Genomic DNA, 17,609 nt, shown 5'->3' with positions numbered 1-17,609 from the left:
CTAATCAGCATGCCTTCTGGCTAGTGCTCCTTATAAAAAGAAGACAGGTTACTGAAGGGGTGGCAGCTTTATGAGGTCCTGCCCTAAAATGAGGGCGAAGCCAAATCTGTTCCTGGAAGCCAAGATCCTGCCAACATTCCTAGAAAACTGAGAGGACTCCATTTTTATGTTAGCCAGGTAGAAATAGAAAAGACTTGCAGGCCTCCTAAAGTACTTTTGCGACCCCCCGGGAGTCTCTAGACCCCAGTTTGAGAAACAGCAAAGCTCCATTTATATTTAGAAATGAATATGAGTTCTTTCAGCAACTAATTAATATGCTTTCTTGTTCACAATGTACATAAATTACAAATCAATAACGTCTCTCAATATTGTTTTAGATAAGACAAGAAAAACATTTTCACCTAAAATAGAAGTTTTGAGATTATGAACATCTTTCTGGCAGCAATCCTACCAAACCAAGGTTTAACAAGATCCATCAAGCCAGATCCAACTTGATTTGATGCCATACTTTCTGAGCCTCCGGGGAGGGCGGTATATAAGTATGATAAATAAATAAATAAATAAATAAATAAATAAATAAATAAATAAATAAATAATTAACATTGAATAGGTCTTTTGTATTAGAGCTAAACGGAATACTCCGGGATCTCACAGCAATCTGAGACCAATTCAGTTCCAATGTAGCTGATAAAACTTTTCCCGTAATTTCACTAAATTCAAACAAATTAAATCCATTTTAGATGTATTAATTGTATAACCCAAAAGTGTACCACATTCCTCTGTGCATATCAAAATGCTGTGCTTTCAGCTCAGGGAAACCATTAACCTGAACATCAGGGGGAATCTGATGCCCCAACATGACAAAAAAGTATAACCAGTAATAGCAGACATTTATTTTAGTGACAATCAAAGTCTATTTCCTAACAGGCCTATGCACAGGAAAGCATGCAAACTAGGCAATATAAATTACAACCTGCACTTCATATTGCATCATCATATAACTTTAAATGTATAAAATGATAAGTATATCAGCATAATGCACCGATTACCCAGATCTAAAAAGAGTTCAAAGGAAAGGAAATTTCAGCACTCAAGTGAATGCTGTGGTACTGAAGAAACATAATCCAGGTGCCTTTTTGTGAAACAGATTATTAATTCAGACTCAGCAATCTTTTAGTGTAATAGAGTAGCAAAGAGAAAGATAACACAAGAACAAAAAGCAAAACTCAAAGTCTCCAGGTCTATTATTGCAGCAGATAAAGAAGAACTCTCAGAAACTCATGCATAGCAGAACTGTAGAGGGCACTGGGAAAGCTCTTTTACAATGAACAGTCTGTGCTAAGTGTGCCAGCTTTACAATATTAGTGTCACAATACAAGGCATTTCAAGCTGAATTCTTGCAGCGAGTTAGAAATAGAAGGCTTTGGATTTAGGATCATACACGCTGAGAACAGCTAGTGGAGGAGAAACAATGCCAACAGTATTAGCTGAGGTTCAGGCAAATAGAATCAAAACATGCTTGTCAACTGGAAAAACTACAAACCAGTTTCTTTCTACACCAAACTTCGTACACATTCCCTGCTGTAGACTTCAAATGAACTTTGCAAATGAACACATCACATTTCTCACCAGAAAGAACTAAGTCCTTCAACTCAGTTCTTAGACTGTCCTTTATCAGGATTGAGTATACAATATCACAGGAAGCTAACAACCTAATAATACTGTAGGCATTGAAGTAACAACAATAAGAGTAAACCAACTGACCTTACCCTCTTTGTACAGATGCTACATGGTGTTAGATACATTAATGTATTTTAAATGACCTTGCATAAATATTCTCTTAATTTGCCTCATTTGTTTTTGAGGAGGAAATGAAGTATAAAGCATATATAGCTTTGTGTACATGCAGCAGAAAGATGGCAAAGACAGCAGGTAAAAAAACATGCTTTCCCCTAGTATCAACAGCAACATCTTACTATCTGATTTGAAAAGATCCAGCAATGCACTTGGAACACATAAAATAGAACATCATAGCATGATTGGCTATTACTCAAGTCTTCAGTATGGTGTTAAATGTTAGTGTCCAAGAAGTGAAATTTATTTTCTAATCCAGTCTCTTCCAAACTCACAGAACACAAAAAGTCCTTGTGCACAGCTGTATATATGATGCCCACTACATCATGTGTAAACATCTGTGAAATAGGACATTAATCCAACCCCTTCTGAGGGGGTTGAGTCTAGCCTCATCCTTTCTTTAGCACACCCCATATACGTCTCAGCAAAGAGGAGGAGAGGGATTTCCAACACCTTTATCCCTCTCTACCCAGCCCTTGGTCCATCCTCCTGGCCAACCCCCAAACCTGTGTGTAAGCACCGTGAGGGATTTGCCATCCCCAGACATCAAAACAGGACAGAAAAGGGCAGGTTCCAATTCTCTCAAAAATCAAGTAGCAACCCAGAGGAAAAAACACTGCAGTCAAAAGATCACAAATGTTCCATCCTACTCTGCAGCTTCCACCATTGCATGACTGTGTCTTTCATAAAGGACGTAGAATATTAAAATACACCTTAAAACCTAATCAAATTAGTTGCATTGATTTAACTAAATATACACCTTTTTTAAAAAGTGCAGGTCAGACAGACAAGCCTGCTGTTGCCTGAGAAGAAATCTGCAAATACCATCAATAGCTGTTTGAAAAGAATTTGGATTCTATTTTTCCATTCCAATTGTCCCATTCTAGTTGTTTTCACTACAATGTAGACATGAAGGGAACTGGTTTAAAAATGAGAAATCAATATTAGCATCAAAAGTCTTAGATTTAGTGAACCTGTAGTTCAACCGTACTAGAGATGTGAAGGGCCAGGAGAAAAAAAATGGAAAAATTATTATCCTCCATTATCTTTCCTCAAACTTTTCCAATGGAAATAGAAGTTTAAAAATTTAAAAGACTCAAAACATGTAGTATGGACAGTTTTACATAAACTAATTTAGAATCAGCCAAATACTAACCAGGGCCAACACTGGTACTGTCTGAGATATGATGAGATCAAGCTAACCTGGGCCAGCAAGTCAGGGCAATTTCTAGTGGTGGAAAGTATGCTCAAGTCACAACTGACTTATAGTGACCCCATGAGGATTTCAAGGCAAGAGATATTCATGAGTGGTTTGCTCAGTCTCCCATCCAAATTCTAGCTACAGCCATCCCTGCTTAGATCCAATGAGATTCTAAGATCCAATGAGATTGGGTTAGCCCGAGCAACTCACACAGCCCCATATATTCAAGGATATGTTTATTATTCTTTGGCAACAATTAATATGCTAAGTGTTTGATAATAGATTATTGAAAAGTTCAGTAAAATTTAACTTGATTCAAACATGCTGGTAGTCCTATTGGTTCTCTCCAAGTACTTTCAGCAGGGTAATTGTGTTAGTCTATCATAGAAACAATAGGACTACCAGCATGTTTGAATCAAGTTAAATTTAACTGAACTTTCCAATAATCTATTATCAAACACATAGCATATTAACTATTGTTCTTTAGAAGGCCAGATCCTGAAGATGAAACTCAAATATTTTGGCCACCTCATGAGAAGGAAGGACTCCCTGGAGAAGAGCCTAATGCTGGGAGCGATTGAGGGCAAAAGAAGAAGGGGACGACAGAGAATGAGGTGGATGGATGGAGTCACTGAAGCAGTCAGTGCGAGCTTAAATGGACTCCAGGGAATGGTAGAGGACAGGAAGGCCTGGAGGATCATTGTCTGTGGGGCTGCGATGGGTCGGACACAACTTTGCAACTAACAACAACAATAATAGCAAAATAAAAAAGATATCCAGAGTCATTTTAAAGACTAAGAACATTTTTTCAGAATGAGCGGATTGAATAAAAGAGTAAGGGCTGTCTGGGAGGAGTTAGGGCGGGCCCTGTCCAGGATAAAAACTCAGAGGGGCCAATCAGGAGCTGCTTCGCGGCTCCTGATTGGCCCCTCCGAGTTTCCATCCCAGCCCAAGCAGCCAATAGGGAGCCGCGCAACGCACGGCTCCCCATTGGCTGCTTTGCCCGGCCAGGGAATCACCGCATAGACTGGACTGCCAGCCGATGCGGTGAGTCCTCTGGGGGGCCGCGCCGCCTTCTCCCAGCCGCTGGAGCGACGGGGAGAAGGCTCCAGAGCCCCCGGGGGCAAGAGAATGCAGTTTGGGGCTTCGGGGAGGGTGGGGGGGCGGGAGCCGGCCTTCTCTCGCCTCTCGCCAGGAGCAGCCTCGCGAGAGAACGGCAGGAGGCGAGAGAACGCCGTTTGGGGCTTCGGGGAGGGCGGGGGGGTGGGAGCCTCCCTACTCTTGGCCCGGGGAGCGGCCTTGCTGCGGTGAGGCCGCTCCCGGGGCCGAAAGAAGACCGGCTCCTATTAAAGAATAAAATGGGCTTTATTTCTAGTATGCTCATAATGCAACAGTGACTGCAAGAGGCTCATAAAGGGGTTAAGGCTATATTTTGGCAGCACAAAATCTCTTGCTTAGCCAAAGGACAAACAGTCTACTCTTAAAGATGTAAGGATAGTAGTGTTGGACTTTTTCAGCAAAAAAAAAAATCCTGTAGCTCTGCAAAAGACAATTTTTTGTATGAAATACATTCCTATGGACTAGAAACTAACTGATGAAATGGATCCTACTATGGAAACACTTGTCTCAATGAATATGTTAAAGATGTCCAAAGATTTCTTAAAGATGGGTTACCATTAAATGGAAAAGGTAGAATCAGTCAAAGCTTAGTGCATCAATCAGCCATTGCTCTGAAATCTAACCAGCAGAGTTTACTGCCTAGAAATCAGAAACCTGAGTGCAAAAGTTCAACTACGGTTCAGGAATTACCTTGAGAAAATGTTAACTCTGCCACTACCCTGTTTATTTAGTTAAGAGCAGTGAGTTAGACTATCTTCCACTGATCTGTAGAACTTTAAGCACATATTTGGATTTTACAAATATCCTACCTCAATTTTTGATAGTTTAGGTGGATAAATGATCCAAACAACAGCGAAACAAAGTAAACATTTCACCTATTTCAGTTAAATGTATCCACCATCTTTCAATTTAGCCCTGACCCTCCATTAAACAATAAATAAATATGTTTTCTTAAAGTCACCTAGGCAGTGTAAGCCTGCAATGGATAGTAGTACCATACTTGGTGGGCAACTGCTAAAGGTGCCTCTCTTCATACTCTTGCTGACTGAACTCAAGGCACAGGTGGAATCAATAAAAGGAAATCTTCTTTAGTTTTCGAAGACTATAGTGGATTACAAAGGTACATACCACAGAAACCAACTGCCTGCTTGGACTAAAGGGAATGTGTCTATGACCACATTAACAAAATGCACACCAGTCATGTAGAATTATACCTCCCTTGGAGTGCATAAAAAGCTTGTAAAACGGAAACACTTCAATGTGCTAATGATAATATATTACTCACCTGTGCCTGTTAACACCTGTAGCATTTTGTATAAGGGGACATTCCACTGCACTACAACAAAATTGTCATACGGACATTTCTGTATAGAAACAAATATAAAACCCATATTCATATTGTACTGTAAAACAGTGGTGCATGCAATTTTTCTGCACAGCATACACCTGGTGTTCACAAATTAGGGAGCCACAATCACCTTCTCCAGCATGTGTATATGGAATGAAAACCACAATTCTATGACCATGAATAAAAATTTCACCATAATACTGTGAAGAAATTCTATAACACAAAGGTCAATTCTAAATTACTGAGAAAGTATATAGAAGACAAAATATGCCTGATTCACTTTAAATATAGAAATCAATTTGAATTTTGATGTGCCAAGAAAATTCCCAAAACTTTCAGCAACTAGCAATTGAATTGCTTACCATTCAACATAAACAAATACAGCTTTGCCAAGCGCTACTTACATTCATTCTCCTCCCCTCCCTAAAAGAGAAACACTACACAACGTGCCAGTTTCATTAGTCATTGGCTGCGGAATTACACATGCTCCTCTGAACACAAAGATGAGCCTTAGTCCTAAATTTCTTTTTCAAGAGAGACATTTACTCAGGAAACTATTTCCTTGTACACGTGCATAAATTGCGTATGATATACAAATACCAGCAAGTTGAGATTGGGCATAGCACCATACTGCAATGAACTTGAGTGAAATACACTTTTGCATTTTCAACTAAGCACACAAATGAAAAGCATAGCAAATCAAGACCTAGGATTAGCAGGAAGAAATCATAAGCCAATTTGCCAATGTGTCGGTAAAACTTTTGTTTCATCACATCATACCTCAACCATAAAAACATGGAATTTAGTATTATACACAGAATTCAACATCTCATCTCAGATTTCATTTTAAAAATAAAGTAAAAACCTGTCCCTTAAATCTCCTTTCCCACCCCCATCACCAACCACCATCATCCCACCTTTTTTGAATTCCTCAAGCATGGCATCAAGCTTGGTATCATTGAAGACAAAATGCAGTGGATGGTTATAGAAACGGGTGATGGTTTTGAGTGGGGTGCAGTCATCAGGATCCACAAAGGCCAAGTCCTTGACAAAAAGAAGGTCCACAATGTTGGAGCGGTCCCCTTCAAAGACAGGGATGCGGGTATAACCACTCTCCATAATCTCAGACATAGTGTTGAAATCAAGCACAGCTTCAGCAGTAATCATAAAACAGTCCCGGAGTGGGGTCATTACGTCCTCCACTGTCTTTGTGCGTAATTCCAAAGCACCTTGGATGATGTTCAGCTCCTCCTTCACCAGGTCATTGTAAGGGTCAGTGACTCTCAACATCTCAAGTAGTTTCTCCCGATTGTATACCGTACCAATTTCCTGCCCTAAGACACAGTCCAGCAGCTTGCTGACTGGGTAAGAGGCTGGGAAGGTCATCATCATGAAAAATTTGGTGAGGAAGATGGTGTTGGCACCTACAGCAAGGCCGTGGCGAGAACAGATAGCCTGTGGCACGATCTCTCCAAAAATGACAATACCAATGGTGGAGACCACTACGGCCACCAAGCCAGAACCAGCGATATCATCAAGCAGGATTGTAAGGGTGGTATTGACCAACACATTACCCAACAGCAAGGAACAGAGCAAATAATTGCCCTGGCGGCGCACAGGTTCAATGCGTTTAGCGTAGTTCTTTTCTTTTTCTGTGCCACAGTTCTGCACAATACGCAACTCCATGGGGTCGAGGGCCATAAGCCCCAGGTTGAGTCCACTAAACATGCCCGAGAGACACAACAAGAGAGAGATGAAGATCACCTGCAGCCAAAAGGGCAGCAAGAACTTCTTTTCTTCCCCTACTATCATCTTGGTATCCTCCCCGTCATGGTAGATCCAGGTGGTCTCAGTCCAGGGTCCCCCATCGGGGCCAATAATACTCCCTCCACCGCTGCTGCCGCCGGCAGCGCTCCCCGCCGCGCCGAGGATGGCTGGGGAGGACACGGAGGTGCACAAGTAGTAGGATTTGCTCTTCTCCGTTTTGCGCAGAGGCTTGATGTCGATCTCAATGATGCCCGAGGTGCGGCGGTTGAGGACGATGTGAGGCAGGATGATGATGTCCGAGGTGCGGATGCCGCAGCGCTGCGGAGCCGGCGAGAGGGCGCCCACGGGGGCTGGGCCGTCCTCCTGCTCGGCCGGCGGCCGCCTGCTTTCTCCGTCCCGCCGCCTCTCGTGCTCGGTAAAGGCGATGCGGGACCAAGTCTCGTTGTTGATATTTTGCCCGTAGACCCGCAGCTTGACACGGGTCCTCTCGCTCACACGCAGCGCGCCCCCTTCCATGAACGACACGTCGTCCGTGTCCTCCAGCCGCAGTCCGATGATCACCGTCTCTTCCGAGTCCGCCGCGCCGGGCAGCAAGGAGGCGGCGGCGGCAGCGGCGGCAGCGGCGGCGCCGCGTGGGGGCTGCTCTCCCAGGCACTGGCTGAGAAGAATGGCCAGCACGAGCGGCAGCAGCAACGGCGCCCGCAAGAGGACCCGCGTCTCTCGCTCGCCGCCTCCCGCCGGGCCGGCCATGAGCCAGGCGACAGCCGCGGGCACCGGCGCAGCCATATTCGTGTCAGGGGAGATCAGCGCGGCCACGCATAGCGGAGCCGCTTCCCCATCACGGCCACGGACGACGGCCCCAGCGGGCTGCGAACCCCTCACGGGATGACAAGCGACTGCCGGGCCTGGCCCACGAGCGCCTTCAACCCCTACCCCGGAGGGGAGGGGAGGGGAGGGGAGGGGAAAACCGAGCCCGCGCGTGCGCACCTACCAATCAGGTGAATACAAGCGGGGCAGCGGGAGACCGGGGAGAGGAAAGAAAAAAGCCTCTGCCCAATCAGAGAGCGGGCACAGGAAAGGGGCGGGGCAGCCGGCCGGCCGGCCGCTTGTGCGGACCCAGAGCGGCGGGGAGCGCTGGGCAGGCGGGGCTGCGAATCAAAGTTGCCATTGAGGGGTGTGCAGTTCGCTCGCCGGCCAATCAGAGCGAAGGCGCGTTCAGGGCACCGTGTGGGAAGGGGAGTCGGACGGCCGGGCCGGCGAGGCGGCGGCGCTCAGCACTTCAGGCGGGAGCCGAGCGGGAGGTTGCGGATCTGCCTCCTGCTGCAAAGGGGGAGCGGCGGCGCGACTGGGAACCCTGCCGTACCCACACACCCTCCAAGTTCCCCCGAATTAAAGAGCACGTGACTTGCGCGTCTGTTCCACCGCAAACCGGACTAAAGAGAAAGCCAATGGCTGAGTCCGCACTTACTTTGTGTTTTTTTTCCCTTGTGGATCCTGCTGAATTCAGATCGATTTGAACTCTGGTCTTTCTCTATTCCCCCCCCCTTGAAACAGAAACGTGATTAGGGAAGCTAGGGAGGGGTGGGAGAGACAAGTGCAGCAGGAGTCTCTTTTCTTGAAGGGCGGGGGAGAGGATTGGAGACAGTAGAAGAGAGGGAAATAATGATATGACCATATATTGGCATGTTGACTTGGCCCACCATTGGCCGACGATGGGACTGGAGGGGGTGGGAAAGGGAGGGCCCCCAGGTGGGCATACACACAGCTATGCTTCCCAACCACATTCTCCACGTCTGGGGTTTATTGAAGCCTGAAGAATGTTTCAGGGGTTTCTCAATGGTAAAAAGTTGAGAAAGGTTGCATTAGAGACTGGCAAGCTTTTCATAGATCCCTGCTTGTGCTCAGATTGGAGATCTTTATTTTTAAAGGCAAATATTGTTTTTCCTTGCAGAGAATACCAGCATTTGTTTTCAAATATAAAGAATGTGTGTTCTGTGAGGTCTTTAGAGTAACTCTTCTGATTGAATTTATACTTGGAATGTTTTATGTTCACCTGCAGCTAAAACAGCTTATTTATATTCAGGTGGGTAGCTATGTTGGTCCAAGGCATCAGATAAAAGTTTGAGTCCACTAGCACATTTAAGACCAACAAAGTTTTATTCAAGGTGCAAGCTTTTGCTTGCATGCACATTTTGTAAGATACAGTAGTTAGGAGCATCTATAACAAAAGTGTATATCTTGAGTAAAACATCATTGGTCTTAAAAGGGCCACTGGTTTCAAAGCATATTTATAGGCATCTGAGTTGCTTCTTCTCTAGTTTGACTTAGGCTTTGATGAAGTGACCTCGGGGTCACGGAACTGCAAGCCTCAATAAATGCATAAATCTTTTAAGGCGTCACAAGACTCTTCGCTGTTCGTACTGTGAGGGAGAAAGCGTGAGGCAAAAATTTGACCACCAAGCACCCTCAACTCTACCAGGTGGTTGGTCAGCCTCTCAAGACGAACCCAGAACTGCACAGAGCGCCTGCTTTCCATTGGCCTCGCCCTTCACTGACCTATGCCCTTCTCCCTTGCCATTAGTGTAGTTTGCATGGGGCTTTTTACCCTTTCTCACAGTATACGAATTCAGCGGCACTCAATGAAATTAATGAGCAGTAGGTTTAGATCAAGAGCCTCTTGTGGCGCAGAGTGGTAAGCAGCAGAAATGCTGTCTGAAGCTGTCTGTCCATGAGGTTGGGAGTTTGATCCCAGCAGCCGGCTCAAGGTTGACTCAGCCTCCCATCCTTCCGAGGTCGGTAAAATGAGTACCCAGCTTGCTGGGGGGTAAACAGTAATGACTGGGGAAGGCACTGGCAAACCACCCTGTATTGAGTCTGCCATGAAAACGCTAGAGGGTGTCACCCAAAGCGTCAGACATGACTTGGTTGCTTGCACAGGGATTACCTTTACCAGGTTTAGATCACAGGAAGTACTTCTTCACTAAATGAGTAATTATCACATGGAAGCGGTGCCAACTACAAGCATATATAGATAGCCTCAAGAGGGGTTAGATAAACATATGGAGCAGAGGTTCATCAGTTGAAGCCACAAGGTATAGATGGAGCACTAAGTCTGGGGTAGATATGCCCTGTATTCTTGGTGCAAGACATCCTGTTTACTAGAAGAATCTGAAAGTAGGTATTTCTTTCCTCAAAGAGGCACAATAAGGGCTTTTGTCAGACTAGGGTTTAGTCTGCATGGGGCTTTTTACTCAGTCCCAGTTCAAATGAATCCCTCCTGTCTACACTGTATTCAATTTCCATTTTGATTTTGGGCGCTTTAAAATTTCCCCCTGCAACATGCTTGATTGATCCGGAGTGACCCTACCTTTCCCCCGCGATATCCAGAAGTGGATATAACCCTCAATATTTGAAGTGTGCAGACTTTTGCTTTTTTTTAATTAACTCCCTTCTCCATTCCTCACAGCAAAGCAGTCTTTCCTGATTGGCCAGGGCATCAGTTCAAGATTTCCTGGTTCCCAGTTGCAAGGCTTGTCTTAAGTGACTGGCTCCAGAAGCCCTAACTTCTCTCAGCAGAGATTTGTCTCTTTGTTCCCCCTCCCCTTCTCTGCTGTCTCCAATCCTCTCCCCACCCCCTTGTTCAAGAAAAGAAAGAAAGAGGTTCCTGCTGCACTTGGCTCCCGCCCCAATCCATTCTGAGCTTCCCCAATCAAGTGCAGAACACTTTCTGTTTTAGTTGGGGGAGGGATAGAGGATGACCCAGGTTCAAATCGATCTGAATTTAGCAGGATCCACAATGGAAAAAATAAAGTACTGTAAGTGCAGAATCAGCCTAAGATTGGAGATGACCAGGTTTGACTTCAGATCTGCCACAGAAGCCTTGCACCTTTCACAATCTCTCAGTCTAACAATTCCTTGCAAGGTGGTGGTTGTGAGGATTTAGTGGAGGAGGGGGAACGATGTAAAAAAATGTTTTGGGCTCCCACACAGAAAGCAAAGTGGAATATAAATATTTTTTTAAAAATCCTCAATACTAGCTAGGAATAACATTTTGGACATACAAAGTACAAAATCATGTTGCTAATTACAATGGTTAGAAGATTAGCCATTTCTGCATTGCTACATCAAAAGTGCAGGACAAGATATACCACTCAAAGCATTTAACCACCACATCACTTGCAAAGCTGTTATTTGCTACATATTTAGTCCAAAGCATCTCTATTTACTAGAAACATCAGAAAATACTAAGTTTACATAAAACATGGACAATTTAGGGGAGAAAGTTGTGCCAGTAGTGAGCAAACAAATCTTATATGAAATGGGATGAAGGATATTTTGTGTTGCTCCTCCTCACACTTCAGCAAACATTAGTAATGTTTCTAGAAGCAGCCAGGTTAGAATATCAGTGCTCATAAAATCTAAATGAAATTTACTTGCATATAAACTTAGGTTGCGGTGGACAGCCAAACATGTAGATTGATAATTAAGCCATTTGTCTATATTCCAGAATACACACATTTATAGCCCACCCTAAATATATTGACTCGTAAATAAATCTCATTGTCTTCTGTGAATAGGACTGTGGCTCTATTTAGAATTAAATCTTTAATTTGTATTTCTCTTTTAATCACAGTTTTGGATTATAAATTTAATTTGCCAGCATTGCATTGCACCAGCCTTTGGTGACACAAATATATTTGTTTATTGATTTTTACCCTAATGTTTTGACTATGTAATATTATTCTCCTCTTCTTATGGCAGTACAGCTCCCTCTGCTGCCAGAAAAATACTAACTGGTATAATTCATCAACAATAGGTAGCATAGTATATTTTTAAAGGACCAGTGAAAGTAAAATGAGTAAGTGCTAGAATTTCTCAGATACTTTTACCAAAATAATTTCTAAGCATGCTTAGGAACAGAAGACCATCTTGACTACACAGATCCTGGACTTGTGCTTCCAAAGTATTAGGATTCACAGGGAGGACCATTCTTGGGATGTGTGATTAGAGAGGTACTTAGGGACTCAATGGATAGATTCCTGAGCCACATTCATTTTGTAATTAGAACAGATACTGTGGGATTGACCAATTTGTCAACATTCCCTTTTCGCAAACAAATATAAGAATGAAAATAATTTGCAATTCTTACCTAATTTTAAAAATGTTCACTTGAATAAGAATTTAAATGCAGAATATTTAAAATTATTTCTTAATTAAAGTAATTCTATTTATAGCATGCCATTCCTAGAAAATCACTCAAGGCAGTGATCAATCAATAAAAGATATCACAATAAAATTTAAAATGTGCATAGAAATTAATAAACAGGACAGAAATAAACTTACCAAAAGAATAAAATATTCAGTATCAAAGAAGCTAAAAATCTGGTGGCTAGGCAGAATCTCTGCAACCAAAATGAATGTGCTGCCAAAATTAAAGTTTCTGTTCCAAATATCACCCATATACATAAAAGAAAGAATACTGAAAGAATGGCAAAGACAGATACATCTATCTATAAGGAATGGCAGAAAACCAAGGAAAAGCTTCAAAATATTACAAGATGAGAAAATGAGAGTTTTAGCAGTCCCAAATATACATGATAGATGGATGTATAAGATTTAACTACAGCCTGAACCAGAAGACAAACAAGTGGGGGGGGGGAAATGTATGATTAAGTGGATAAGGTAAAGGTATCCCCTGTGCAAGCACCGAGTCATGTCTGACCCTTGGGGTGACGCCCTCTAGCGTTTTCATGGCAGACTCAATACGGGGTGGTTTGCCAGTGCCTTCCCCAGTCATTACCGTTTACCCCACAGCAGCAAGCTGTGATTGAACTCCCAGCCTCATGGGCAGAGCTTTCAGACTGCATGTCTGCTGCCTTACCACCCTGCGCCACAAGAGGTTCTTGATTAAGTGGATAGAAAACTTTAAAGAACTATGGGGGAAAGGTATCAACTTTACAGCCAACCAGAAACTAAGATAAAATTGGTACAATTTTTAGATGGTATATAACTCCAAAAGACATTAAGATAGCAGATCAAAAGTACAAAAGAACTGTGAAATGTGATGACGCAGATGGAACTTTCATATAGGACAAACTTGTAAAAAAAGAAAAAAGATACTGGGAAAAACACACCAAAAATGCAGAACACATTAAAGTTTAAATCCCCAATGGAAGCTGAGAGCTATTAGGTGTTCAGCCTAACAAATTACCAAAATTATCAAAAGCTCACACCTTGAATAAATCTTTGTTGGTCTTAAAGGTGCTATTGGACTCCATGCTTGTTATCCAAATCTATGGTGACTGTTGTGTCTATAGATCTGCTGAGAACGGAGCTTGAGGTCCTCAGCAGGATTGGAACTCTGCAATTGCGTCAGCCAATGCATGGCTAGATTCTGGCTGCAGATCCAGTCAGTTTAAACCATAATTGACCTATAGTGCGCACTGGCAGAAAGATCCCTTTGTGCATTTATATAATTAGGGTTTTTGGTGGGATCTTTGGTTCAGCTTTTGCTTCTTTGTACTATCATGCTAAGTCACAATAAAGAGCTGAAATGAATTCCCTCTGGTCTCTGGACCCACAGATTGAACAGTGACAGCTGCTAGAACTATTTAAGCAGCAAGGTGGAAACTAGATGTCTGTCCAAGTTTAGAATAATAAGAAAATAAAATATCTGAATTAACAACCTATCTGGGAAACAGAATCTGAGGAGAGATGGAGTGTGTATTATGCAAGTAGGAGACAGAAAGTGATAAAATATCAGATACAAATGTATGATAATGAAAAAGGAGTAGAATTAAAATGTTTCAAATGTAATTTTGTGAATACGTATGAGCTTTTATTTGATATATGATGATGATGTCATCCATTCAGTCGTGTCCGACCCTTGGCGAATCTAATGGAAAGTATTCGCCATGCGCCCCATCTCTGACTGCTTCTTTTAGTTGGTTCATAGCCTGTATCGGCTTTGATCATGTCGAGCCAGCAGATCCTTTGGCGACCACGTTTCTTTTTGCCGCTGACCATCCCGTGTATTAATGACTTTTCTAGCGAGTTCGATCGCAATGTGATATATATTGCTTGTATATTAAAGATTCCAATTAATATGCAGAAGAGAAAATATATAATATTGAATATGTAGTAATGATGAAACTAATGATGTAGTCAAAATAGATGAGTTATAAAGTTTGACATTTAAACTTAAAATCATACCCCAACAGAAATAAGAACGATTGCATTTTATAGATGATGTTTAAAAATTATCATGAAGGTGATGTAAGGGAAAGTACTTTGTTTTATACATTTTGCACTACATGCTTTCTCTTCAACAATTGCAGTTATGTTGTATAACCCCTTTTTTCTTTCCCTTCTTTTTTCTGTATCCCCACAGTCTTTCTAAATTATAATAATAGCTAGTAATCAAGCCCGCTGTACTTCCAATACAGCGGACGCTAGCGGGGCAGCGCGCGGCCGGCAACTCGGCAGGCCGCCTCAGGATGCGTCAGGCCGCCGGCCAGGGAGCACCCGCCAGGCGCGCTGCATGCGGCTTGCGGGTGCTCCCTTGCTGGTGGAGTGGCAGTCGGAGAGGCCAATTGGCAGGCGAGAAGCGCCTGCCGATTGGCCCCGCCGATCGTCTGTCATAAATCGACCCTTCCTCATCCCGGACCGAGCCCGCCCTAACTTCTCCCCCCAAGCCCTTACAGCTTTATTTAGTCCGCGGTGCCTGCGGCGCCACGGGCGGGGGTTAAGATAATATAGTAAACAGTAGCAAAGAGCACATTATCTTAATTAAGGTAGCAGTGGATAAAAACAGGATAATGAGTTATACGAACAGAGAATAAATAATAAAATTGGAAATACTATTAGGCACCAAAGATTAAACAGAAAACTTTTTCTGGCAGCCTGTGTTTGAGAGAATAAGAATGCTTTCTCCTGGTATCTAAAACTGTACAAAATTAGGATCACTCAAGCGGCTGAGAGGAGGACATTCCAAAGCTGAGCTGCCACCCCTCCCCCTCTAAAAAAAGAAAACCAAAAGAAAGTGTTCACTAGCTATATTATTGTGTAACACAAATGTATGGAACATTTAATGCATTCTCAAATTGTCACCAGTTACCCTCAGACTTATCTGCATCCTCCTGGTTTCATCAAACTTAATGTTCCAGCATACTTCTTAAGACATATAGGACTGTAGAGCAGCCTTGTTCAACTTTTTGCCATTGAGAAACCCCTGAAACTTTGTTCAGGCTTTGAGAAACCTCAGGAATGGCATGATGGTGCAGAATATGGTTAGTAAGCTTAACTGTGTACTTGCCCACCTGGGGCCCCTGCCCTTCCCCCCTCCTACAGGTCCATCATGGCCATTTTGGAAGTGGAGACAGGACAACAATATGGTTATATCATCTGATAAATGCTTTACAAATTTAAAAAATATATTAAACATGAACTCTTGCCCATTTGGGAAACCCTTCCAGGGCCATCAAGAAACCCTGCTATAGAGAAAGCCTGCTATAGAGAGTTAAGATGCTATCTTGAAATACTTGACTGTAAAAGGAAGCCTTTAGTTTTAATAGGGGACCAGTCTGGTTTAGTTACTAATGCCTTTTAAGAATAGAACATGACTATACTAAAATATGCAGCACTTTTATTGCTTTCCTCTTGGTGTTTTTATGAGCCTATACAATAAGGCAATTAAAAATTAACTTGATAGGCTTCAATCTCAATGCCTCCCTGCTGTATATATGGCTCTGTTCCTGATCTGACATTTCTTTATTTTTCTCACTTCCTAGGGTCTGGGCATTGAATATTGATAGGGTGAATTCATTTAATAACAGCTTCTTACCATAAGGTTGCCCAGGGGTTTTTACCACATCAAAACAGAGTCGTAAAAGTTATATGCCAAGAATTACCATAAATAAGACTTAACTGTTTTATCTCCCAGTAAGAGGCAATTAAAGACTTCCTTTTTCTTTCTGTGGTAGCAGTTTGGATTAATTACTGTATAAATAGATGAAGGTACAGATTTAGAGCCTAAATCTGGAAAGCATTTGAAGCATGTCTTTCTCTGGCCAGGAAACACTTGACTATAGTACCCAGGAATTAGCCCAAATATAAATGGATTTTCCATAAATAAAGAGTCTCCGAGTTAATATAAACCTTCCTAATTCAAGACTAAACATTGCTGTGCAACTCTTAGGGAATGAGGCAGCACTACTGATTTATTATTTTTAACGGGGTGGTGGTAGAAATAGCATACCTTCTGGTGAAAAAATGCTGAAGAAGCTTCTTGGAGGTTTTTCAGCATCCATGAAGCCACATTAGAGTTGCCTGACTGGCTTAGACCAAGGGTTCTTTGATCCAGCATTCTGTCAATAATAGTAGCCAACTGCTGCAGTGAGCCTCACAAATACAGTAGGATAAATGGATTCAGGTGGGTAGCCATATTGGTCTGAAGCAGCAAAACAAAAGCAGTGGGCAAACCACTGCCTCTTTTAGCCCTTCTGGGAATTCTCCCATTTTGAGGGCCCAAACAGGCCCCTCTGCTACCCCCAAGCCCTGGAGCTCATCAGAGTCCTTCAGCAACCTAGCATCTGGCATCTTGGTGATGCCCCCCATGCCCTGAGTTAAATCAGAAACACTTACCTTACTTGTTGAGCTGCCACTGACACAAGTCGACTCAGTGAGAGGAGCCTCAGCTAGTAAAGAGTTGGATGGCCAAGGCTTCTCCCCTTTCCACCCTCTCTAAGCCCATCATTGGCCACTTTGGGAGGGGGTGAGTCAACCTGTTCATATAAGGGTGAAATTCTTAAATTTAAAATAAAAATGTAAAAAATAATAACACTGTCCTCATGCTGCGGCATATCTAGGGGGCTCCTGCAGTACACTAGTGCACCACAGCACTCTGGTTAAGACCCCTGCCATAGAGTCCTCCCTCCAAAGCAGACTTTCAGTCGGGGGGGGGGGGGGGGTCAGATCTCTGTTGTTTAAAGTTCAGTTCTAATTTGGGGGTATTTCCTGATCCCACCTGGAGGTTGACAGCCCTAGGTCTGGAAGCAACCTCTGGGTGACTTGATACCACCCAGCATGCATGACTGAATTAGGTCTGGCCTCTTGCTGCTCTTCAACAGCAACCATCCTATAAAAGGCAGTATGATACAGTTGTTAATGCTTCACAGTAGGGTCTGTGCGCCCCTGGTTCAATCCCCATCTTGTTGTGTAAGCTCCCTGAGTAATTTTGGACTACCCACATACTTTCAGGTATTTGTGTGTGCTTTAGCACTTAGAATTTCCCAGACATCATAACCTTCACAGCACACAGTG

The 17,609-nt window shown here is 43.1% G+C and overlaps 1 protein-coding gene across 2 annotated transcripts in view; it reads right to left on the bottom strand.

The window, feature by feature from the left end:
• Positions 1-8,271, bottom strand: part of CNNM2 (cyclin and CBS domain divalent metal cation transport mediator 2) — a 108,194-nt gene extending 99,923 nt beyond the window's left edge. Inside the window, exon 1 of one of the 2 annotated variants that reach the window (XM_077349587.1) lies at positions 6,440-8,271. In XM_077349587.1, coding sequence (XP_077205702.1) covers positions 6,440-8,075 — 1,636 coding nt within the window. In that variant the 5' untranslated portion in view covers positions 8,076-8,271. The remainder of the gene's footprint in view (positions 1-6,439) is intronic. The other variant, XM_077349588.1, reaches the window with a different exon arrangement.
• Between the last annotated feature and the right edge of the window lie 9,338 nt (positions 8,272-17,609).

The sequence above is a fragment of the Paroedura picta genome, chromosome 8, assembly GCF_049243985.1.
Source record: "Paroedura picta isolate Pp20150507F chromosome 8, Ppicta_v3.0, whole genome shotgun sequence".
Taxonomy (NCBI): Eukaryota; Metazoa; Chordata; class Lepidosauria; order Squamata; family Gekkonidae; genus Paroedura; species Paroedura picta.
Note: the sequence above shows the minus strand (reverse complement) of the source record. Positions and strands in the feature narration are given on the sequence as shown.